Source organism: Nicotiana tabacum, chromosome 11 (assembly GCF_000715075.1).
Source record: "Nicotiana tabacum cultivar K326 chromosome 11, ASM71507v2, whole genome shotgun sequence".
Classification (NCBI taxonomy): Eukaryota; Viridiplantae; Streptophyta; class Magnoliopsida; order Solanales; family Solanaceae; genus Nicotiana; species Nicotiana tabacum.
In genome coordinates, this window is record NC_134090.1 from 168610409 (window position 1) to 168636313 (window position 25905).

Here is a 25905-nt window from a genome sequence, read left to right on the forward strand (position 1 = left end):
TTTATGTCCAAACGCCCACTAAGCTTCATACACTAACGATATGATTGGTTCACTTATAAGATAGACATTAATAAACATTAATTAGTAACTTGATGAAAATAATACCTATAAGAAAATTCAATTGTAGATAAATATATTTACACTGACAGTGCATATAATTTAAACCTAATAGGACATATACCATTTAGGACAACCTAATCTGCAAAGAGCAATTAAATCTTTGTTTCATAATGACCGACTTGAAAATAAGCTGAACTTTTTGATGATTAGATAGTTAAAGAGGGTAATTAGGGCATACATGTGACCTGTTAAATATTCCCATAATTACTCGTTTGGAAACATTTGAATATTAAGAGTGATGTAAGAAATTCAACATTGACAACAAAAGGATTTCAAAGGAGGTCCCCTATATATATCATTGCAATTCGAAAAATGAAGTTGCTAGTTTTTTTTTCCGGTTTCTCAAGTGTTTGGTACCCGCATTGGAGCCCGACTATATTCGGATTCGCATCGGGTAAGACCCCATTCGGGGGTAACGCTTCCTACCAAAGATTTTTCAATTCCCAGGCTAGAACTCGAGACCTCTGGTTAAGGGAACAAAAAATGATTTATGCCTTTTAAAAAAGTATAATTAGTTAAAAAGGAGTAGAAATTATATTGAGATTGTTTGTTAGGAATTTCCAAAACTATATTTGCTAAATTACAGGAAAAAGGGTATCGCGATGCTCTTTTCCTCTAGATAATCATTTCCTCCAAGATATATACAATATCTTGTCCAAGAGACTAATTGGTCCTTTGTCTTTCTACTATTTGTAATAACTGTTCTTTTACCCTATTTATAACAAATGAATATAAATGGATAATTATTTTTTTAACACCTTGCTGCCACACAAAATGAGATAGCTGTGATTCATTTGCTCTTAAGCATTCAAAAAAATGACAGTGATAGCATTTTCATAAATGTTGAAAGTTAAAGTTAAAGCTCTACACCTGAGACTTGACATTCATTTGGTGGAAAATGAACAAACTCATGCCACATTGTGCATTGCAGGTTTGTAAACATTTTTCCTACTTTAGCATGCAATAAACTCCCAAACCCCTAAAGCAGCAACAACAACAACATAAAACCTCGTAGGATCCCACAAGTAGAGTCTAGGGAGGATAATGTGTAACTCGTGCGTATGCAGACCTTACCCTGAAAAGATAGAGAACCTGTTACCAATAGACCCTCGACTGAGAAAAGATGAAACAAAGCAGTAGCATCAAGCAATAACTTAGTTTAATCAAGTTAGGACTAATAATTTCAGCTTAAGTAAAATCAATAAACAATTAAAGAAACTTAGTTTAACTATCCGAAAATATAGTGAAACTATAGTTAAAACTTCAACATATATGGTGAACACAAAAGATGTTCCAAAATTCGCGCACACCCTATTTTGTATAGACACTTAGAGCCCATTTGGACATAAGAATTTTTTTCTTTTTTTCCAAAATTTTCACTTTTTTCCAAAATTAGCGTTTGTTCATAAAATTTTTAATTTTCACTTGAAGATGCATTTTGAAAATTTTCGAAAAATTGAAAAACTCCAAAAACCTATTTTTTGCAAAATTTTTACTCAAATCACTCATAAAACTTCAAAAACAACCCAAAATTATATTCATGTCCAAACATAACTCAAAATTTCAAATACCATTTTCACTTGAAAAACTTATTCGCCCTTTTTTGGAATTTAGAAATTCTTATGTCCAAACGGCCACTTAGAGCCCGTTTGGACATAAAATAAAATTCACTTTTTTCGATTTTTTTAAAAAAAAAAATTCGAAATCAGTGTTTGGCCATAAAATTTTCAATTTTCACTTGAAGATAAATTTTGAAATTTTTCAAAAATTTGAAAAACTCAAAAAAACTATTTTTTAAAATTCACTCAGATCACTCACAAAAATTCAAAAACAACCAAAAATTATATTTATGTCCAAACACAACTCTAATTTTCATATATCATTTTCAATTGAAAAAAAAAATTCATTTTTTTCCGGAATTTTACATTGGTTCATTTTCCACACGGTTGACACCACCTTCAATAACATGTATCTTAAGACATACAAAGATAACTCAGTTCACTCTAACGTCCGATCAAAATTTTGCTAAACCCGTGGACTCAAGCTGCTAGTCGAACAATGATACAAACCTGGGGCCATTGCACTTATTGTTGACAAGACTCATAAAAAACTTGCCATCTATTCAACTTTTGCTACTCTCCACCTTTCACTTTTCTCTTCTTTCAATCAAATATAGGAATATCCAAAATTAGATGTGGTTAATATAATCTTCTGTATGATCTATTCAGAATTTAGAGATATTTTTTTTATAACTAGACAATTTATGCTAGCCATAACTGCAATTCTCCCCCTATATCTGAATTTGGAACCGACTATGTTTAGCGAAGTTTACATTGGTTGGTCAGCCTTCTGCTTCCCCAACCCCCAAGTAATGCATAATCTCCAAAAATCGATTTAGACAACCTAGGATACATCACACATGTACACCTTTGGTAATCTATATATCTAATTTCTGCAATTTGAGGCAAAGGTAGGGGTGTACTAATTCAATAAAGGGTCCAATCTTTCAAGCAAAAATCAAACTAGATAATCATCTTGCTTAAGAATGTTTGAATTTTGTCTACCTTTTCTTCCATGTTGTTAAGAATACTTGTTTAAGACCTAGTCTACTTAATCATCATAGGTTTCATTTCTCCACTTTGGCTACCTTTTTTGCCCAAGTTTTCAATGCTTATAATTACCAAACTCTTTACACTACTAGTCACTTATATAGACATTGGAAGACAACCCACACAGCCATGATAGTCCTCTATGATCACTTAATTTCCATGGTTTGGACAATCACTCTGCTTCTATTTGGCTATTCTTGATTTCTATAAGAGGATCACTTATGAGTCGCAAAAAGCAGGAATGAGATTTTATCCTATAAGAGGAACCAAACTAAGCATAAAGATTTTATAAGTTTTACTGCAGCTGGAGGCAATCCAAGCACTGGATAAGAGAATTGATATGATGAATATATGAATCCGTCTATTAATCAAGATGAACATATATTTATTGTACATACAAGTACTTAGCATGCTGAACAGAAGGCCCATGAAGTCATATTATCTCCTCAATAGATTTATTTCTACCCAAAAAACCATGGTGTATACATCTTAGATGCCACATTAATAATACTGCATAATTTTTACCTTGTAAAAAGGGGAAAGGAAACCAATGAAACGATAGGGCAATACTGATACAGATGCACAACAGAGTAACGACACCATTCTTACTGCCACGGCATCAGTTCTCCAATTCAATCAAATAATGTTTGAAAGAAAGGAATAAAGGCGAAAGCAGTGAAAGAAGGATACCTTGTGCCCCTAGCATCACTTAGCAGACATGAGTGTCAAGTGCAGGAGAAAGATGAATCTAAAAAGAAGTGCATAAGATAATCGACTAATTTATAAAATATGGGAAATTAATAAGTGGGGATCACTACGCTGTCAATGTATCATGTACTTGGGAACACAACGATTTATCACTTTATATTATCATCTGTTCTTGATCCTGGTTGATCTAGGATATTCTTGCAAAAAAAGTGAAATCCAAAGCAAAGACCAGAATTAAACAACCCACCTCTGGAAATTGAAAATAAGCAGATAAAGAACATTGTATACCAAACAAATTAATCAGTGGTCTCCATAAACAGCTAATAATTTTGTTAATTTCTCACCCTTCATTGAACATTATCTGAAAGTACGATTCTCTAACGGTTGGAAAATTCAGATAATTGATTCAACAATTTACAGTTCAGAGATGCCAAGACCACTTGGATTGATGTGGAAACCTGACAAGTGAATACACCTGCTTGGAACATTAAGCAAATATTATGGCCAAAAGAGAAGGAACACGGACCAGTCCATGAAAATAAACCAGAGTTCTGTCATACCTAGTAAACTATGACTTTCACTTTGAAATGCAACAAAGAATTGCCGATATGCATCAAAGAGCTAAATGCCATCTTCTCTCCATAAAATAACTGATGACTAAGGTTCTTGCTTGACCTGCATTGAGAGACATCATGCTAGGTGAACGTCAACATCAAAATAAAAGACATAAAAGAATTGTGAGTACTAAAGATGGGGGGAAAAAATCCTACTGCAGTGGGATTTTCTTCTTCAGTCAGCATGCTCCCGGAAACGTATGATATTGTTGATAAAGCTCCTCTCGCGACGATAGCTGAAGATTAAGATAGATAAGACGCAGAAATACACACGTCATGCTTTTCAGAATACAATTTAGTTATAGGACTTCCAAATTGGAGCATTTAAGTTTTGATGTTCTGTATTTGAGCCTAGTTCACTACACTTCTAGTCCACAGAGTGCATTGGACAACAAAATGTTAGCGCTGCAAAGGTCATTTTCGTAAGTTCCCTACAAACTTACATGATAAAGGCTGCTAGCATGAAACTGGTGATGCCCACTATGAAGTGAACACTAAATGTCTTCCAGAAGTCATCCCGATCCAAAAATAACTTTTCTGAAATTAGAGTGACTACTCCAGAAAGAAGCAGAAATGTCCAACCAGAGGGAAGGCAGCTACGAAAGGAAAATGAGGACGAACCCTGAGAAAAAAAATCCAAAGAATAGATCATCGTCTGCATCCAAGGAATTTTGTGACTTCTGAATTACTTAAATATCCAAAATCCTCAAGCATCAGGAAAATTTCTTGATTTTGATGATGTAAAGCAAAATAATTTCACAAGCTTAGCAAATACCTGGAAATAGTTCCTGATGAATATTGCTGAGTAAGTAATCCTTAAAGCCATATCTTTCAACAAGTCAAGGAACTAGAGGTTACAAACATGATATTCACTAACCACAACGACCTAATCAGAACACACCACCAAACTGTAAGACCTTGCCTTATTTGTGAACCAAGATCTGCAGTGCGAACACTGATCAACAATTTTCAAAAAAAAAGAAAAAAAAGAAAAGAAAAGGCAAACACTGTCAGAATTCCAGGAAAAGAAGAAATCTAATACTTTAATGCATCAAGAAAGGATACTCAAAGAATTTGCTAAAATCAACCCAATTGCACCAGCTGAACGTATAAGAGAAACATTCAACACCAGGTAAATCAGTGAAAACACAAGCAAGGAATCATTTGAGCGTTTGAGTTGAATCTCATTTGCTACTGCATGCAAAAAAGCTTCAGATGTTCCTGCACCAAAGACAAAGAAAAACTCGACAATTTCAGAATAGTATCTGTAAACCTTAATGGTGGTAAAGCTAAATAAAACTTTAATAGGCCAGGGCAAATTCAACATATCGTCTTCACAAGCCAAAAGCAAATACAGAGCAAATCAGCGGTACAATCTTTTGGGCACATCATTGCAATTAATAATGCAGTTTGCAAAACGAGAAGGGAACATACTTCATTGTAGATCTCAGCTACTTGAAAACGAATATATAAGCTTTCTATCCGTTATGTAAAAGTAATAAGTAGCCTTATCAGACAAAAGTCAAAGGAATAAACAGCTTCATAAATAATAAAATTAATAAAAAATCAAATTTGTACGAAAAAATGAGCTAAAACCTCCAATAATAATTCATAAAAGCAGTGCCGGAAACAAAATTCCCGAATGCTCCACACACCATTTAAGAGAGGTGTCCATCAAATGGCATTTGAACATGTTAAGAAATAGTAACTAAATAAATCAAAAAGTCTTTATCAAAAATAAAATAAAATAAATCAAAATGTCCCCTCTCTAACATTATAAGCTTTCAGATGAGGTGATTCACACAATTTCACATGGTATCACTGAGTTCAAGCCGCACCATCATCCATTAATAAAAAGTATATTCACATGCTTGTCCAATAAAAATTATCAGGCTAGCACGTGAGAAGGCGTGCTAAGACATAATTAAGTAAATAAAAGTGCACGCTCTAACAGTTTAAACTTTCACGCAATTTAATAAGACAAGAGAAACTTGCCAATAGTTTCTTCTCTGCCAAAAAAGTCAGACAAAAGTCACCAATTTCAAAAGCATGCATCAAGGTTGTAGCGCTTCAACAATAAATGACTGGTGGATAAACATGGCCAGATTCCAGTTAAGAGCTTCAGCTGTGCTTTGCCAAAATTTATCAGAAAGCTCAAAAACTGCATCCCTCACAGAAATTTCAAACATGAACAGTACTCTTATCAAAGAAACTTTTGCCGTGGAGGCTGCAGCAGTACAGTTAATTACAAACTCAAACACATTAAAACAGAAGTCCAAAGTTGGGAATTCCAATCTTCACAACCTTTTATCCCATATATATACAGCTCTGTCCCCACATCACTATTTACTAAATTTGAAGTTTCACCGGACCTTCTTAATTATCATCATACACTGCTTCTTGCTTCATAAGATAATCCTACTACAGTTACGCCTCAGCCTCAAAAAGTTGGGATCGCTTATATGAAACTCACTTATCATGTTACTCCATTTAAACTCATCTCGTGCCAACTTCATAAGATAATCCCGTTGCTAAAACTAGTTTGTTTTCCAGAGTTTTCGACATTCTTCAGCCTTATTTAGTGAGTGCTATAGGTTGATTAGGTGCCTAGTATCACATTTGAGTGTATGGAAGTAAATCAGCTCCAATTCATGTGCTATGGCCCGGTTATAAATACAAAGGAATCACAGAAGCACCAATGCATATGGGCTGCCCAAAGTAAAAATCTACAGAGTTGAGAAGTCGTCAAAAGTCCACAATATTTCATGAGAAAAAACATTTCATTTCTGAACTAGAAAACCTATAGTAAATCTCAAGGTAGCTAATTAAATTAAATCCTAAGCACTAAAATAATTAATGAAAAGGAAGGAGAGAAATAGGATCCGTTCTAGACCTTCAAAAATATTTGACAGTTGCTGAAGGGGTCCCTCAATTTTCAGTATTACAGAAACCTTTCAGCATGGGATTTCTTTTGCTGCTCACTTGGCCTTACTCACATAAAATACGGACCGAAACAGTTTATTTGGGATCATTTATCTTATTAATCAGTAATTCTATCAAATTTGTTTCATTAACTCTAATTGGTTTTAGTTATTATATAGCAGCGATAACTATGTAACATTTTCATGGAAGTCATTATTTTCTAATTAATTATTCAATATTCACTTATTTAAGATATTATAATAATTTTCTATTATGAAACCAAACACGACCTTACCATTCATAGCCAACAGAATAACATAGAGGAAATAGTATCGTAGAGCTGTTGAAGCTTCTCCATCACTCCACTTGCGACCATACAGCAATCTGACGAAAGAGTAGGAATAGCTAGGGCCAAAGGCCATGACAACCAAACCTACAAGACAAGCAGGTTTGAGAATGAAGATGAGCTATTTAGAGTCTAATTCGTTTTGAAAACCTAAGAGCCAAAATGAAATAAAAATTTGCCAAGTTTTTCCGTGTAATATATACAAGCAGCAAGTGAAACATAACGTGCGTCAATTTATTGTTTGAGGCATATTTATCAAAAAGAGAAGAATTAGTTTGAAGCATATGGTAATGATGCTGGTAAACCAAGCAAATGCCCCAGCAAAAGCAAGTCTAGAGAACATATCATATTTTGGAAGCTGCCTATTTCAGTGGCAGCCAGAAAGCAAGTCTTCTACAAATTTTAGAGTCTTAGTTAAGTCATAACATCTCAAATGCTGAGTCTTGTACATCGGCCTCTATCTTTTGAGGCTTTCAAGTACTTTTTTTCTTAGGTAGATTATGAATTTGTCACCACAATAGTCGTGTGCCTGAAAGAAGATGTTTTTAGTTCAGGTTCTTATTAGCTTCAAGATTAAATAGTCCATTCCACCCACTAAAAGGGCCACTTCTGCAATAAAGACTGGCATAGCAAACGATTGAGTTTGGATCCATACAGAGTTGAGGAGATTTTTCTTTCTGGGATAATGCAGAAAAAGTTTTGTCTTCACATTATCATAATGGCACCAACAACATGCTACATTTAACTTTACAAAAGATTTCATCTTTAGAGCTCCCAAAGAATACATAAAAGTGTCTAAGCAATTTAAATCTCTGTTGCATAAAAAACAGTTAAATAACAATGCTTTAATCTATATAGCTTGTCCTTCAAACACTTCGCATTTCTCATTCCAGATAACCCATATAATGCGAAAGGGAGAAATGTCTCACATTTTTCTGCCATATTATACAGGACTGTATAAAGAGTAATTAAGAAGGAATGAGAGGATCCTTACTCTTATCTTAAGATTCAGGATTACCCTCCACAAACCCGAGGACACAGGGCAATGCAACAAAAGATGATCAACTTCCTCCCCTGAGTTTTTACACATGTAGCACCAACTAACAAGTGTGATTCCTCTCTTTCGCAGATTCTCAACAGTCAAGATCACTCCCCTCGCCTCTAGCCATGCAAAAAAGCACACCTTCGTGGGCGCTTTAGGAATCCAGATCGAGGAGTATGGAAAAGTGGCCTCCTCTCTCACTAACAAACTTTGGTAAAAGGACTTTACGGTGAACAAATCATCGCCACGCAACCCCCATCTCCAAGAATCACAAGATGGCTAGGGCCTGTCTTGCCCATACAGCAGTGCCAACAAATCTTGGAGCTCCGCAATCTCCCAATCTTGCATGTTCCTTCTAAATGAGAGGTCTCATACTACCTCCCCCCATGCTCCTTGCGAATTTGTTGAACCATTAATTCCTTCTGGTTTGATACTCTGAAGACGTGGGGAAAGAGACCCTCAGAGTATCCTCTCCACACCACCTATGATTCCAAAAGCTGATTCTCCTTCCATCTCTCACCCTATAAGTGATGTTGCCATTGAAGGCTTCCCAATTCTTCATGATGCTCCTCCACATGCCACACCCGAAAGGTGCTGTGATCGCCTTGGTACTCCAACCCCCTCCCGTGGAATCGTACTTTTCTACTATGAACTCCCTCCATAGAGCATGCTCTTCTACCCTGAATCTCCACAGCCACTTCCCTAACAAAGCTCTGTTGAATACCCTAAGATCTTTTACTCCAAGTCCACCCCACTTCTTTGGGGAAGTGACTCTCTGCTAATTCACTAGATGACAATTTCTAGTTCCATCCACCGTATCCCAAAGAAAATTCCTTTGAAGCCGCTCCAGTTTTTCTGTGATGCTCACAGGAGCTTGCAACAGGGACAAGTAATAGGTGGGCATACTCGATAAGGTGCTTTTAATAAGCACTTCCTTACCGCCATTTGACACCGTTTCTACCAGCCTGCTAATCTTTTTTCAACCCTTCCAATCCCTGGATTCCAAGCCGTAGTATCCTCTCAAGAAGCCTCCGCCAGCCGCATGATCCATCATTTTATTCAGAGCATCCATCACTAGAATGAATAGCATGGGGGATAGGGAGTCACCTTGCCTGAGACCCCTGGAGCTGCCATAGAAACCACACGGGCTACCATTAACCAGGACAGAGAATTTGACTGAGGAAATGCAGAACTTGATCCATCCCCTCCATCTTACCCCAAACCCCATCCGCATCATCATGAAATCTAGGAACTCCCAATTGACATGGTTGAAAGCCTTCTCAAGGTCCAACTTGCATAGTAAGTCGGGTTCTCTATTTTTTCTTCTGGAGTCTACAAGTTCATTTGCCATCAAAGCAGCGTCCAGGATCTGCTTACCTTCCACAAACGCATTCTGGGAGGAAGAAACAGACACGTCAAGAACTTTCTTGAGTCTATTAGATAGCACTTTAGAAATAATCTTGTAAATGCTCCCCGCGAGACTAATAGGCTTGTAGTCTCTGATACAAGATGCGCCTTCTTTCTTAGGCACAATGGTAATAAGAGAAGCATTGATACTTCACTTGAAAGCACCATTCACGTGGAAGTATTCAATGGCTTCCATCAACTCCCCCTTAATGGTGTCCCAACAGAGCTGGAAGAAAGCCAAGGAGAAACCATCAGGCCCGGGGGCCTTATCACCAGCACAACTCGACACAGCCCCGTGTACCTCCTCCTCCTCGAAAGCCCTCTCTAGCCCCTTTTACCTCCTCCTCTCCCTCAATCCTCACCCCATCAACAACTAAGAACTCTATGAAGTTTCTCCTTCGATTTGCAACCGCAACCCTATGGAAAAACTTGGTATTCGAATCCCCCTCCTTTAACCAGAGCGCCCTCGATTTTTGCCGCCAACTAGTCTCCTGAGCTATTGCTAACTCGACTATTTCCCTCTTAACCTCCCCCAGTCTCGCTTTCTCAGATTCATCTAACTCTCTCGCCCCTTCCCCTCTCTCTAATTTCCCCAATTCATGCATGAGCTCTCTCATTTTAACCTCTACCCTCCCAAAAACCTATTTATTCCACCTTATAATATCTCCCTTGAGCAATTTAAGTTTCTTCGAAAGACGGAATGAAGGTGTCCCTGATACCCCGTAGCTTGTCCACCATTCTTTCACTTTGTCACCAAATCCTGGCACTTTCAATCACATGTTCTCGAATCGGAAAGGAGCACGCACAAGCAAATGATCCGAAGTCAGCCTAGGTAAAGGAATCTGCAGTACATTCGGCACCAGCTCATCCCAGAAGGCGATATCAGAAATCTATCAAGTCTAGACCTTGAGTTGGAATCCTCCACCCTGGCCCAAGTAAACCTTTCCCTTGACAGAGGAAGGTCAATGAGAAAGTGATCATTGATGAAGTCACAAAACTCCTCCATGGCCCTCGAAATCAGGCTACACCCTAATCTCTCCTCCGGGAATCTAATAGTGTTAAAAGTCTCCCCCTAGAACTCATGGAATGTCCCATTCCCTCATAACATTGGTTAGTTCCTCCCAAAAAGACACCTTGGACCCTTCTCCTATCGGTCCGTACACTCCCCAAATCCCCACTCCACCCCAGTCACTCTATCTTTGACAAGAGCTGCTAAAGAAAAAACTCCATTCTTAATCTCCTTTACCTCCAAGCTTCTATCATCCCACATAAGAAGAATGCCCCAGGCACTTCCCGCTGCTGGGACCCAGTCATATTTTACCCAACTACCTCTCCAAACACTCCTCACAAACGCATCCGACAAAACTTCCATTTTGGTCTCCTGAAAACAAACTAGGTTGGCACCCCACTCTCTAACTCCCACTTTGATGATGACCCTTTTGTTTGGGTCATTCATCCCCCTCACACTCTAAGAAAGAATCTTAACTTCCATAAGTAACAATATCCCCCTTTTTCCCACCCCCCCGCCGAGCTCCCTTACTCCCTGTCATACACCCGGCCCCTTCTTTGGTACACCACTACATCCCCTAAATTATTTTGCTTAACACCTTGACCCAACTCCCTCCCTGCACCATCATAAAAAGGTTGTTGCTCAATCTCCCTTAACAGTTCTAACACCCTATCTTCCTTCCCTTCAAAAGAAACACCTAAAATTTTCCCGGAGTTTAATAGTTTATCCTCCTTCAGAAGGACATATCCCCTCCTCCAATCCGTGACGAAATTGGACAGGCATCTTCTATATGTACCTTTTCCTTGCTCCTACCGGAGGAATACAAGACCATAGCATTGCTAGCAATAGGAACTTTAGGTGCCGGAAGGGTCTCACCATTTCCTTGAAAGGCACCAACCTCTGAGATTAACACCCCACTACTATAGGAATGTCCAGAAACGCCAGCAGTGTAGCGGGAAGGAAGAGAGCATGGAACCCTTGGCGGCATCTTAACAGGAATTGTTGGTCCGACAGTAACATCAATTGGGGCATGCGCAACAATCTCCCCAGAAGAAGGAGCTTAAAGTGTAACCTCAGCACAGCTACGCACAAGAGAAGATGAGAGGGCAATGGAGTTGGGTCCATCAGAGGCGGGAGGCCGTGAAATAACACCACCAGCTTTAGCCGGTGTGGCCCCTGAAGTAACGGCCATCGAAGAGGGCGCGGGACACTAGAGCTCGGAGAAGAAATATCACTGTTGTGAAGCACCAATGGCAGAAGAAGAAGGAGCAATTGTTCCCATATACTTAGTAGCCTTATCATACATAGCTTGAAATAATTTGGGCCCCTTAGGATCAATTCTAATATAATTGGGAAATGTTGTTGGGCCCATGTGTGGATGCCCAGGCCTATACTTGCTGAAAACTTGTCGGCCCTATGATGATTAAAAGAGGACCGGCCCATTCTGCCTTTCCAGCCCGCATCACTAACCCAAGGGCATTCACGTCTTTTCCTCCTGATAAAATTTTGTCTTCTTCTCCCAAATTCAGACCCCCCATCTCTTCTCCATCTATATTCTGATTCCTGCTTAGCCCGCTGATCCAGTGAGCCCTCCCCTCTCTTCTATTTGACCTACCATTTTATTCCGCCACTATCATAGGCATAAAGATAGGGCGAAATTCAGGGCTCAACAAAACCCTATAATTCAAGTAGCCATCTTCCACCACAGTGGAGACAGGGATTCTGCCCCCTTTCCTCAACACAATCCTCACACGCGAGAGATCGTGTAGGCTGCAAGTGACATCAATAAAGCCCCCACAGATTTCCCCAATCTTCTTAAATAGGTCAAGACACCAAAGATGTACCGGGAGACCCACCATGTTGACCACCAATGTTTCGCCGGTGAAACGAGGGTCGAGACACCCATCGTGCTCCACCCATCTGTCTAGCTTTAAGAAGTTCCCATCGAACCACCTGTTTCCTCTGACAGGAATTTCTGAAGCTTGAGACTCAAAGACAGATGGAAAGAGATATTGCGTGTCCCCCAGTTGCGATATTTTCAGCTTGTCCTTGACGTTCCATGCCTCTGCTGCCCAGTTCCTAACAGCCTCTGGAGAACCAACCTATTTGGAGAAAGATCCAATCAAACAAGATTCCAAGAAACCCTTTCGCCTGAGAGTGTGCTCCTCGGACAGCGAGAAGTGCGGGTCCTGCCCTACGTCGAGCTTTCGATAGCATCTTCCCCAAGTTCTAGGGCTGGCCTAGAGGCAGCTTTGATGAAAGACATGTTTTCCAGTTTTCTTGATTCTATAGAGAATTAGGAGCTTCTCTTTGTAGAATCCATCATATTCTAAATGCGGCTGTCCCAAAAGCCTCGCGAAGAGGCTGACTAAAGAAGAAGAAGTGAGATCAGGCCGGAAAAAGCCTCACCTGTCGCCGGAAAATAGAGAAAGTCGTCGGATTTTGGAGATTGATGGATGGGTAGGCTCGGAATAGCCTCACGAAGAGGCTGTCTTAAGAAAAAATTTTGAGAACTGGCCAGAATCTTCCTCACGCGTCGGCGCGTGGCTGAAGCGCCGCCAGACCTCGGCCGCGCGTGAGGGCGCGTGGGTGAGCGATCGCCGGAGTTTTTTGCTGGGAAATGGTCGCGACTGGCTTGGCTATTGGAGGGTAAGGGAAAGATTTTAAAAGAAACGATGTACCTTAACAAGATCTACATTTTCTGAGGTTACACGTTATGTCCATGGTGGGTGAAGATGGAGATTGGAGGAGGATGATGGCCATGGCTGTTTAGGTGAAGGAAGAGGAAGAGATGTGGAGGAATCCGACATGGAAAGGCCTACAGAAGTCCATTTAAGACCAAAACGTCTAATTGTTTTTCTTGCCAATATTTGCTAAGACAACATGTCAGGAAAAATTGAGACTTGGCTAAAACTACTAGAAAATTTTGATTATGAGCCAGTAGGATAAGTAAATGTAGGTAACGACGAGTCCAGCTCTATAGCTACAACGATTTCCAAAACAGATGCGAAAAACAAATAAAAATGAAAAAAGAGAAGATCAAAGTAATGTTGAAGCAAGTTCAATTATGTAAGATGTCATAGTTACCTATTAGTAAAACAAGTTTCAAAGCCTCAGTCAAACTTTTTCCCAATTTCTTTTGCTTCTGCGTGTCTTCACCTGCCAGAACAGTGAAACAGCTGAGGTATCAAATTGCCACTTCAAATTGAATGAGAGAAGAAATCAGCATAAAGTTAAAATTTTGGTTTATAACTTTGTGGTGGTGACAAACACCAAAAATGCAATATCATAGACACGGTTAAGTAAATGGTAGCAAGTTTGGAGATGAAGCTCTATGTCATGGCTGATATATAGCTATTGATTGGGTTTTGGTGCACTAAACCAGAATTCTTGGAGAATACATTATAAATTTTTGTCATCAAGTCAAAGAAGCTTTTTAGGAAAAATAAGACGGTCTTTTGCCTTGTGCTGTCGAAGTCAGTTTTTCTTCTAATACCAGTTTTTTTAAGAAATTAAGATTAAGGCCGACAGATTGAGATGTTGGAAGAGGTTAAGTCTGACAAGTACACATTCATGTTAGAAAATACCTGGTTCATGGAAGTAATAACCAAGCAAAAGAAATAAATACACCAAGTAGCATCAGAAAATAACCAAAAGCAATAGTTCATGTAGGTTGTTAAGGTTAAAGAAAAAGATAAGCTCATTCATCTATTTCTTAGCTTCTGTGCAAAATCCTGAAAAGTCAAATGAGAAATGTAAAACATGCTCATAACTAGTAAAAACCAGTATAACCTTTGGTTCAAAAGTATTTCTTAATAGGCATGGCATCACTTGAGGAACCACCATTCTATCTGCGTCCTGTCTTTCAATAAGGCATGAAAAGCTTCCATAGGAGCCAATCAATAAATCATGTTAAGAACAGGATCTGTAGGGCGAAAAGAGGTATGTAGAAGGATGATTATTTGTCATTTTCCTGTTTGGTAAGTAAGCAAAAATGGGTCATCTAACCTCCCAAATCTAGAAAGAAAAGGAGGAATTCTTATATCTTTTACTTTCCTAATAATTGTATCACAATATATGAACAATAATGCAACTAAGGAAGTAACTTGATGAATTTCCCTTTCCTTACACTTCACCTCCCCCTTGTGAAATCAAATTAGCATTACTCACCACAATAACAACTAAGCAAGATTTAGGAAAACATAACAACAACAAACCCAGTGGACTCCCACTATGATTTAGAAAAACATATGAATTGAAAAAATAAAATGATTAGATGATGTCCTATAACCAACAGGAGTCCTCAGAGGAAGGTGAATAAACCTGATGCAGACCTTGCAAATGTAGCATATGAACTTTCTTCAAATGGGAGAAATACCAGCCTAACCACTAAGCTGCCTGAAAAATCAATTATATGTTTGTATCTGGTAAAAAATATGACCTGTTTAAGCAATATGCTGCTTTGTTAAGAAAGGCGGCAAGTAGAAGGCAATAGTAGTTAGCCAAAGCATACCTAGTTTGTCTACAAGCCCATATACTGCTTGATTATATGGTGTGTCCAACCACACAAGAACCATCTTTTCTCCTTCTTGAAGAAGCAACTTGCGGCAAGATTGAAAGGTAAACAACATACACATTTTCGAAAGTTGCTCATCAATGCCTCCATTTCCTACACTAATAGGGTGTTGACTGTCAAATAAAATAAATTCCAATGACAAGAAGAAAATGACTGTCAATATAAGAGAGGAGTGCAGAGAGATATTGTGAACAAAGTTGAAAAATTGATATAACCAAACCAAAGGTAGGCTTCCATTCATTCCTTTGTATTTCTTGTAGCCAAGTCCCCAGCCACCCCCACTTCCAAAAGAAGGAAAAAGCTCCATTCTCATAAAAGGTTGACTTGTTTTCTTTAGGACCACTCCCTCTGTGCTTTGTCTGTAAATTTGCTACAAGCACCAGCTTGTGCGCCTTACTTTACATATCACTTATCAAAAGAAAATATGAAGCGTATAACATGCATGCGAAACAAAAGAGGATGAGTAACCATTAGAATTCTTACCCAAAAGGGAAGAGATCAGAACTGCTATACATGTGAAAAAGAAGAAAGTAGCCCCAGTAGCCAAAGAACACACATGCTCCAAATGCGACTTGCGACAAGGCAAATACAATTGCTTTCTCCTGAAAGTAAGAAACCTAATCTTAAATATCGGTATAATGCTTTCTCCGGAAGATTTGAAATTTTGATTTTCAATATTTGTCACAACAACTAAATCAAATTAAGTTCAGGCATCCCTGCAAGTAACTCATGCAGGCGTATAAACCTAGGACATGGAACAGTTATGCACAGATTTTATTGAAAGACAATCAGATTAAATAAGACAAGGAACTACAGAAGATAAAAACTCATTCACCTACCAGAAATGGTGGACCAAAAACTAAATAAGCAAATGGAATCATGCCTTTAAAATTTCAATTATCAAAGGAAGAATGTGTGAAATAAGGCACGAGGGATAATATTACTGCAAGTCACAAAATATTTACTGTACTGGCAGCTCCTTCTAGCGATTGAAAGTAACAGAAGCATCACGGAGATGCAACCAAGTACAAAAGTAGGGTCCTTTTAAAAAATGACAGCATCTAACAAAGTCCATCAGAGATTTACATCACTTATATGTTTAAGACTACACCAAAACTAGATTAACTAAACATTAGCCTTCAAACTATGTAGATGGGTGGCAAAACATTGTTTCTGCACACATTCAATGGTCTTTGGCATTTCATCAAAGCCATTTTTTAGGACTAAATTTCATAAACTAACGCAATATAATTACTACTCATAGTGAAATTCAATCCTCAAGAGGTATTATTCCATTGAGCAACATTAGAATCCATCTTTTTGCATAAACAATTTAAGGCAGTAATTCATGTTATAGATGAACACGATTGAAAAGCACCTAACAGTAAACTCACTTAAACTTTACTGTAAATAGATAAAAGTAAAGACGGAAAAATACAAAATAGTAAATAATGGAGGCAACAAATTGTTGTTTACCATGCCAGGTAGCTTTAATATGAGGATGTAGGTAGCTATGCAACGTGAAAGGGTTGCTGCACTCTCAACAATCAGACGTAACTTAAGGAGAAGCAAATTCTGAGATAAGATGTAAAAGGGTTCGGCTAGTAGCTCCAGCATACATGCAAAACCTGCTCAATGGATATAAAATTTCCAATAAAAATGAAAAAGTCAGACGAGAATTTTTTCCCAAAGTCACAAAATCAACTTTAGGGACAGTCTAATACATGATATATTCAACTCTCAGACCTCCAACCAGATGTAGGTAGAAGAAACGGTTCTAAGTAGGTCAGGATTATGTTAAAATGACATTGAAGCCAAAGACATACAACCAATGAATAATGATTTCAGAAGGGCATACATACAATCCCTCACAAGTGACAGATGCAACCATGGAAACAGAGTTCTTTTTGGGTTTTTTATTATAAGTAACCATGGAAAGCATGGGTTTCCTAACTCATATTGATAACCAGTTTGTAGAATAGGCACACAACACAATGCTTTAAAAGTCTGTATATCAAAGTTTAAGCTCACCATTTATCCATATAGCCTGTGCGTATTGACTAGAATAACTTAATTCTTGCCACCATAAAACAAAAAGGCATCCTGAAAACATGACAATTATTCCCAAAGGGAGGGTCATCCATGCTACTTTCAACAGTTTTGCTGCATTTTCTCTCCTTGATGATCCGCCACTGCAATTTAAACACAATGACTTCCAAACTTCAAAAGCAGATCCAATATATATGTAGGTATATTTATATATATTTCTAACGAAAGTCTCAAAGAAGAAACAGAATGACAGAAACAAAAGATAAAAGAACCTTCATGTACTCATCCCGCTGGCACTACACAATGTCAAACCAGATAGACTACACCCTCTATTTGCTTAACTTTAGGGGTCTGTTAGCTAATTGAACTTTATATTAGGAGTGCCATCTGAATGGTCAAACATCTGACATTTGGTTTCCTAAAATGTCGTATCCTAGCCCTGTTTCACATATTTATACTGAGAATTAAAAATCTTAGCCACCTATGTGCTCTCGTCTTTGTCAAAGGCCTCTAGAAAGTTTCACATGCTTATCCACATTGTCACAGTCGTGGAACTCCTTCTCCAAAAAGGACTTTTACATTTTTTATGTCAATGCTGAGAGAAAGCAGTGAATTTTGTGGAGAAAACAGGAAAAAAGTAAGAGCAGTGGATGATTTTACAAACTTTTTGAGCTCTTTGCAACTAAACGGAAATCTTTGGTAATATACCTACCTGGTGCTTGTGTAAGTACAAATAAAACATGTTCTTTTTAAAGAAGTTTAATCTGGAGATTAGTTTCACCACTATTCAATTGGTAAATAACAAGCATAATTAGGTATAAGTAGTCGCCTGGCCTGGTCACTGCGACCCCCTTTGTGAGGAGGCATCCCTTTTCCCGAATTACAATATTGATCACATAAAACAGATTTTCATAATTTCACGACAAAAATATAAAAGAACATTTTATTGACTATGACCGTAACAACTTGAAGCAAAATATATACTTATTACACGAGACAAGCATTGAACTCTCTAATTTCAATATAAAGAGAGACAGAGTTGCAAATGCTTCTATTGATTTGATAATTTTTTATTTTTTTTTGAGAAGGTAACATATTTGTATATTAACATATAGACTTCACTAAATTTGTGAAGTCACTCATAATTACAAAAGGAGTGCCCAAAAAGAAAATCAAAACACTTATAATCCTTGGTCTTCTCACAAGGAATTTAGCACATCAAAAATGGATTCATGATCCTCCAAAAACTTTCCTTTACACCAAAAATAGAAAAGAGCTAGACATTTCATCTTTGTCTTCTGGATGTTACTGGACTTGTTTTCAAAATATCTCTAATTTCTCTCTTCCAAATTTTCCATCATATGCCGGCTGGGACATTCTCTATCTCTCTTTATAACTAGAAAGGTTGCCCTCTTTATTCCAGCAAGCTAGAACATCAAGAATTCTTCCCGGCATTGCCCATAAAATTCCCCTTAAGCTGATAAAAATTCTCCATATTTGTACAGTGAATTTGCAATGCAAAAAGAGATGACTAATTGTCTCTGCTTCCTCTCCACATAAGTAACATCTAGAGCACAAGTGAAACCTCTCTTAATTAGATTATCATGTGTTACAACCGCTTCTTTTGCTAGTAACCATGTAAAGCAAGCAACCTTGTAAAGGATTTTTACTTTCCATATCATCTTCCATGGCCAACATCCAGCCTGGTTATTAGATAGGTTGAATTCCTTATAAGCAGACTTAACGGAAAACTTCCCTTGCCTATTCCCTTGCCATATGATAAGATCTTGATTAGAGTTGATTCAACTGAATAACTCCAAAGTATTGTAAAACTCTATTACTCTGTCAAGCTCCCAACTATTTAGAAGTCTTCTGAAGGTAAGATTCCAACCTTGATTAGTCCATGCCTCATCTAGTGTTGCTTGTTGTTGATTCAAAGTATATATGTCGGGAAAAAGTAGCTTCAAAGGTCCTTGGCCTAGCCAATTGTCATCCCACAAGAAAATCTTTATACCATTTCCTACTTTGAATTTGGACTTGTTAATCACTTTTGGCCACAACTTCCACAAACTGACACCATATGGACTTCTCACTGGTTTGGTTGTCCATTTTTCTTCCATTCCATACTTGTCCCTAGCGACCTCTCTCCATAGTGATTGATTGCTCGTCCGCCGCAAATTTCCATAGCCACTTCATCATCAAACTATGATTCTGAACTTTTAGGAATCATTAAGGCTCTTTTCAAATATTCCTTGATCATAAAAGTTCTGAACAACATCTACCACTTCCCTTTTAACCACTTCCCAGTAATTAGTGAAGAAGGCCATTGAGAATCTATTTGGGCCAGGTGCTTTGTCTCCAACACATGCCTTTACACTATCTCATATCCCATGTTCTCCAAAGGGGCTTTGTAGCATTAAGTTATCTTACTATTTCTGATGGTACCTAGTGGTCTCCACTCCTCTTCTTCTGTGTAGAGGTTTTGGTAAAATCTGATAACCTCCCTCTTGATATCTTCTGGATTCTGCAAAGATTCACCGTCTACTATTAACTGATCAATATTGTTATATCTCCTGTGAGTATTAGCTGTTATGTGGAAGAACTTAGTGTTCTTGTCTCCCTCTTTTAACCAAAGGGCCATGGACCTCAGTCTCCATGCTACTTCTTCATGGTTTGCAATCTCCTCAAACTCCATGGACAAGAAAGTTTTTGTAAATATTTCCTCCTCTGTCAAGCTCCTTCGGTCATGTAAATTTTCCAGCTCTGCAAGTTGGCTGAGGATACTTGCTTTCTGCAGTGCTAAGTTGCCTTGGAAAGTTTTGCTCCATTCTTTAAGCTTTGCCTTCAAGGCTTTAAGTTTAAAAACTAGAATGAAATCAGGCCTTCCTTCACAAGTAAAAGAGTTCCACCATTCTTGTATTCTACCTTTGAATCCTTCAGTCTGCAGTCACCAGTTCTCAAACTTGAAGTATGATTTGACTGGATCCCAACTACACATTGAAGCATCAGTGGGGAATGGTCTGAAGTAACTCTATGAAGCAATGATTGTTTTATGTTTCTAAAATCTTCATTCCAGTCAGCAAAAATCAAAAACCTATCCAGTCTAGCTGCTATTACATGCCTGTCACCTTTTCTCCATGTGTATTCACCTCCTCATAGTTGGGTGTCTACCGGTTCCATGTCTTCAATAAAATTATAGAACTCAGTCATAGCTCTTGTGATTCTGGAGCAATTCTTATTCTCTGTCATTAGGAGCATACACGGCTGAAAGATGCCATGTGTATTCCTGAGCCTTTCCTGAAAATTTACAAGTAATTGTGTGTGCTCCCAAACAACAAACTTCCCCCTTCCATATTCTACCATCCCACATTACTACAATACCCCCTCTAGTCCCACTAGATTCTAATTGTGCAAATTTCACCCATCTATTACCCCATAATTCTTTTACTATCTTCCTGATATCCCCTTCTATTTTAGATTCTTAGAAACAACTGAGTATCAAACTTTTAATCAATCTCCTTTTTCTAACTCTATTAAGTCCCCTAACATTCCATGAAATAATGTTCACAATCATTGGCTATGACTCATGATGCACCCCCACCCCCCCTTCTGGTTCCATTGCTCATGAAATTACTTCCAATATCCAGACCTTTCAGCTCTTTGAAACCCTTTTTCTTTGGAGTCTGAGTCACTTGTGTAACTTCTTTCCCTTTATTTGCTTGTCTTCTGTTGTCAATTTTCATGAAAAGCTCCAGTGCTTCTTTCTTGCACCCGTTAAAATCCACCCCAAACTCTTTGCTCAATCTGATGATATTCTGATGCACCCAAATCGATGCCTCAAATTTCGGATCTTCTTCTACCTCTAAGCTTTGATGGTTTAGAGGCACTGCTTCTTCAATTGCCCAGTCCACAAACATATCAAATTCTTTTGATTGCATGTGCATGTTGTATTCCTCTTAATCATATCCCTTCCCTTCGTGCTCAGCAATAATCGACATAGCATTATCCCCGTGAATAGATTCTTGTTGATTTTCCTTTTCTCCATCATTGTCCCTCTTTTCTTCATCTTCTTCTGGTTCGTTGTTATTTTTGTTCACTGGGCTCCACTGCGTAAGTAGTTATTTGATTTCCAACAGAAGGTTCAAAGTGTAGAGCTGCTACCTCTTCATTAAAAGGATCTGGTCTAGGCTTTGTATTTGGCAATTTAAAATCCTTTTCTTCAGATATAAATTGGGCCAAAAAATCTGGGTCCAATTCCTTTAAATTACATTGTTGGGCAGCCTTATTAGTTGTGACTAAAGAGTCATGTGACTAGTCACGTTAATTTTTAGGGATAGGTTGTACTTCTTTCGAACTCCCCACGTGACCCGTCAGAACTGTATAACATTGAGCCTCTCCCCCGATCTTTGCTTATCCTCTATTACTCGCTGGTTCGAACGACTTTCTTCTCCATTTGCATCGGTGTACGTTCTCACCGAAGCTTTACACCAGATCTGGATCTCGAAGACTACCCCTTCAAATTCTACCTTCACTGCTTTTGGGACAGCGGATCCATCTCCTCTAACCTTTATTCTTGCCCATTTCAAGTGATTTTTTAGCTCCGTCTCCTCCTCAGTTTGAATCCAGCCACCACAAAACTCCCCAACTTCTTTGAATACTTTTTGGGACCATAGATGTAACGGAAGCCCTACTAGCATAATCCATGCATGGTTCATCGTCTTATTGCTTGGAACTAATCCCACCGTTGGAGTCCACCATTGAAGCTTAACTTTGTGTTTCTTCAGTACCAATCGCTTCTCAAAACATGGTCAGTGATTAATTTCGAAGAGAATTCGAAGAGAAACCGATTCTGGTCCATCTCATAAATATTGGTTCTGTGTGCTTGCTTCCAAGAACTAGATGTCCATCTGCCAATTTCCGATAGAGTTGCAATTTCGAAAATTTCTTCTGGGATGAACCCCACCAAGCACCTGCCTAGCAAATCGTTGCGTGTTAAATCACCAGAGATGCGAATAATGTCTCCTTCTGGTTGGACCGCCGCTTCATTCATTTCTCTGTTTGCCCTTTTATGATTTCTGACTGTGCTTGAGTAAAGAAGACCTTCCTCAATGATTTTGGGAGCATTAATGACATTCGTCCGTACCCCGCTATTAATGAACCTTTCGATTTTTGTTGCAATATCTAACCATCCCGAATTGAATGCCACTTCTGGAACAATAATAACTGACCTCCTCCTGCCTTGGACCGACCATGTTTGTTGTAGTTCCTCGCACATAATATTTCTGAGTAATGTTCCTTGGTTTTCCATCTTCTCACATAGTTTCCCTTCATCTTCGATGCTTCTTTTAAATTTTCACATAACCACACCATCGTCTTCCTGCTGAATGTAGTTCTTCTAATTAGATTTCCGACCTCGTTTTGTCCATTCATACCATTCTTCAGCATTGGATGAGCATCTAACAATGTCATATGACTTGAAGCCCACTGCAAAATAGATGATGTTATCCTCCCTCATTGCAGGATTTTCACGTTAGTATGGATGAGCAAAGGACTTTAACTAAAAAAAAAAAAAGAGGACAAAATGAGTTTTAGTCCTGCTGAAACCAAAATGATAATTTTATTTATTGAAGCTAAAAGAAGTTCTGAAATGAAATGCAAAGAACAAAACTAAAAGAAACATGGAAAAAAAATCCAATAGTACCAATAAATGTTGGCCCTCATGCATGCTCGCCTGAAGCCCTCTCGACTAAGAAAAAGCACACAAGTAATGAACAAGTGAAATTGTACAGCATACAACTGCATGATGCACAAAAAAAGATGTTAGACAATTTCTTGTACATAAAACCAAGAAGTCAGGTTGAAAAGTACAATAAAGTATCTGAGTTAATTGGTAACATGTTCTTGAACTCAAATCACCACAAACATCAAAGAAAATTTGGTGAATCGATATGGTACATCAGTACATGTGAATGCAGATGTTGTATTGTCTAGTAACAACCAGTCAGCCACAAAAGCTTATATACAAGAAAAAGAAAAGAAAACCAACTAAAAGCTTACGGCAAGAAAAAGTGAGAAAATTCTTCTCGTTCTCTAATCCACCTAATTTAGTTGACTTCTCCCTATTTTCATATTTCCATGGAGAAGCGGAGGTTGCCATCTTTTATGATTCAATTAACATCAACAGAATAGTGCCAATACCTAAATAAATTTACTATGGAATCTCTCCAGCAAACCATTACGTAGTTCAACTACTTTTTCAGAATATATCCAAAATACTAACTCTCATACAACGACCAATTCATACTTTTTTTGTTCACCTGTTCGGGTTCAGTATAATATAATATGAAATACCACGAAACGAATAACAATTTCCCTTTTCTAAATTTTATCTATAGTAATCTTTCCAAATGGTATTCTCACCCAAGAAGAGTACAACAAGTGAGAACAAACAACTGCAAACCAACTTATTAACAAAATCGCACCTATAATATATTGACATACACATGAAACAACAAAAACAACATAACTTCAATTCCTAACTAGTTGGTGTCGCTTGTAAGAATTTTCTATATTCATTTTTTTCTTTATAAAAGTGGTGTTGGGGCCAGCACCTCAACTACTCTACTTGATACTTGTTACCTCCAACCACTCATCAATACAGGTGTACCGGATAACTCTACCCACCAAGTCTTAGACGTATTGGAAGAAACCACCTAGCGTTTTTTGTGTCCGCCGATATTTGAACTCTAGTCTCCAAGGACCAGGGTTCAAATTTGCGATTATAAATATATTCATATACAGAAAACAACAAAAACGACAAACCTTCAATCATGAACTAGTTGGGATCGCTTATAAGAATCCTCTATATTCGTTTTTTATAAAGGTGGTGTCAGGCTAGCTTGAGTGCACCTAGTCTATTTCATTGGATACCTGCTATCTCCACCAGTACAGGTACCTACCAACGCTCAGGCGGATGGGAAAAAATCACCTAACGTTTATCATCTACCAAGGACCAGGGTGCATCCACTTCATTGATAGCAGGAATGGAGCTAGCCTTTGAGTTACGAGTTCGGCCAAATCTAGTAGCTTTGGTTCAAACCCTGTATTTGTTTTAAGAAATTCATTTGAATATGTATACTTATTGACCGCTAGGCCATACTCTTGGGATCTTCCATATTCAATCTACCTTATTTGGGATCATTTATTTCCAATGCTCAATAATTTACAGCAACAACTACATACCCACTATATTCCCACCAGTGGGGTCTGGGAAAGTTATTTGTATCCTTACTCCTACCTTGTGCAGGTATAGAGGTTGTTTTCGATGGACCCTCGGCTCAAGGATGCTCAATAATTTGTCTTTTTGAATTGAGAAACACCTTCTAATTGGATCACTTACTCTATGGGAAGATGATAATTACTGAGAATTACAAAAATTAAAAGTTAAAAAAAATGGATATGATATAGAACAATGATTAAATTAGAATATCACCGCATAGTCTTCTTCAGTGAGGTGCCGAACGATCCAAGAGTTGAATATGAATGGTATTCCCCTTGATAAAAATTGAGTAGCTACAAATATAAACACATTACTAAACAAATATGTGAAATTGAACGGGGATAAAGTGAGAAGAAAAATTAACTGACCGAGCAAGTACTTGAACGTGTGAGATAAATTCGCCGGACGCTCTCCATTTTCACTTGATTTTGACATTGCTTAAACTGTTTCTCCTGTAATGTCTATTGATTAAGAAAGTGAATGAGCCGTGAAATTCGATTTAGTTGTTGAACGGCTCGACGTGGTTTATATAGTAAATAGTTGGACCGGGTTTATTTGGAGAAGTTCTAATTTTTTCATTCCTGTATACTATTGGAAATTTTATTACCCTAAATGTTCATATTTACTAAATTACCCTACCTACGCAAGTTTTGTTTACAAAATATATAGGCAAAATGGCTTCCTAGCCACTTAAACTTGTCGGTTTTTTTAAAGCCGATACATAAACTTATAACTTTTCCATTTGAACACTCGAACTCGTTTTTTCCATAACTAATAAACACATCTGACCATTGGCCATGTGCGCGTGTATTACACATACACATACGTGTCCATCCAGTCAGCAAATGACCAATGGATGTCTTACATGTAAGGGCGTGAAAAGTCAAGCAGCAACTCCTTCTCTTTTGACTGCTCAAGCGTTCTTCTTCATCAATAATGGCTATCTACTTTTCATTATTTTGTTTCACAGGTGGCTCAGCTTGATCTTTTTTCATATTACTCTTTCGTTCCTCTTCCTTCTTTTCTTCCAGCTTTTTTATTTCAAGGATTCAACAGTTAACAAGATAGTGCCCTAATTTCCTACAATGTTTGCAGAATTTGGGTATGTTTGTAGACCTTCAATTTCAATCACCCGCTTATATAGAATAAAATTGTAATCTTCATCATTAGTGAAGCTGGGAAACACATTTAATTTATCATAAACTCCAATTTTTGCAGATCCCT

The 25905-nt window shown here is 38.0% G+C and overlaps 1 protein-coding gene across 5 annotated transcripts; it reads right to left on the minus strand.

Annotated features, from left to right (window-relative positions):
* Nucleotides 1-852: 852 nt before the first annotated feature.
* LOC107805548 (uncharacterized) lies at nt 853-25178 on the minus strand. 5 transcript variants are annotated; one of them, XM_016629605.2, is made up of 17 exons: nt 25050-25178; nt 24895-24974; nt 23104-23198; nt 17385-17545; nt 16830-16981; nt 15837-15955; nt 15291-15451; nt 15101-15175; nt 13865-13936; nt 7269-7406; nt 5117-5272; nt 4827-4879; nt 4495-4673; nt 4208-4287; nt 3998-4112; nt 3782-3912; nt 853-1195 (listed from the first exon to the last, which is right to left on the minus strand). In XM_016629605.2, exons 1-14 carry the CDS (start codon nt 25114-25116, stop codon nt 4227-4229), a joined length of 1569 nt encoding a protein of 522 aa, XP_016485091.2. In that variant the 5' UTR covers nt 25117-25178; the 3' UTR covers nt 853-1195; nt 3782-3912; nt 3998-4112; nt 4208-4226. The 5 variants fall into 5 exon arrangements, with proteins under 5 accessions (XP_016485091.2, XP_016485090.2, XP_016485092.2 ...); XM_016629604.2 differs by lacking the exon at nt 853-1195 and having other exon boundaries at nt 3493-3912; XM_016629606.2 differs by lacking the exon at nt 853-1195 and having other exon boundaries at nt 3493-3912; nt 3998-4132.
* Between the last annotated feature and the right edge of the window lie 727 nt (nt 25179-25905).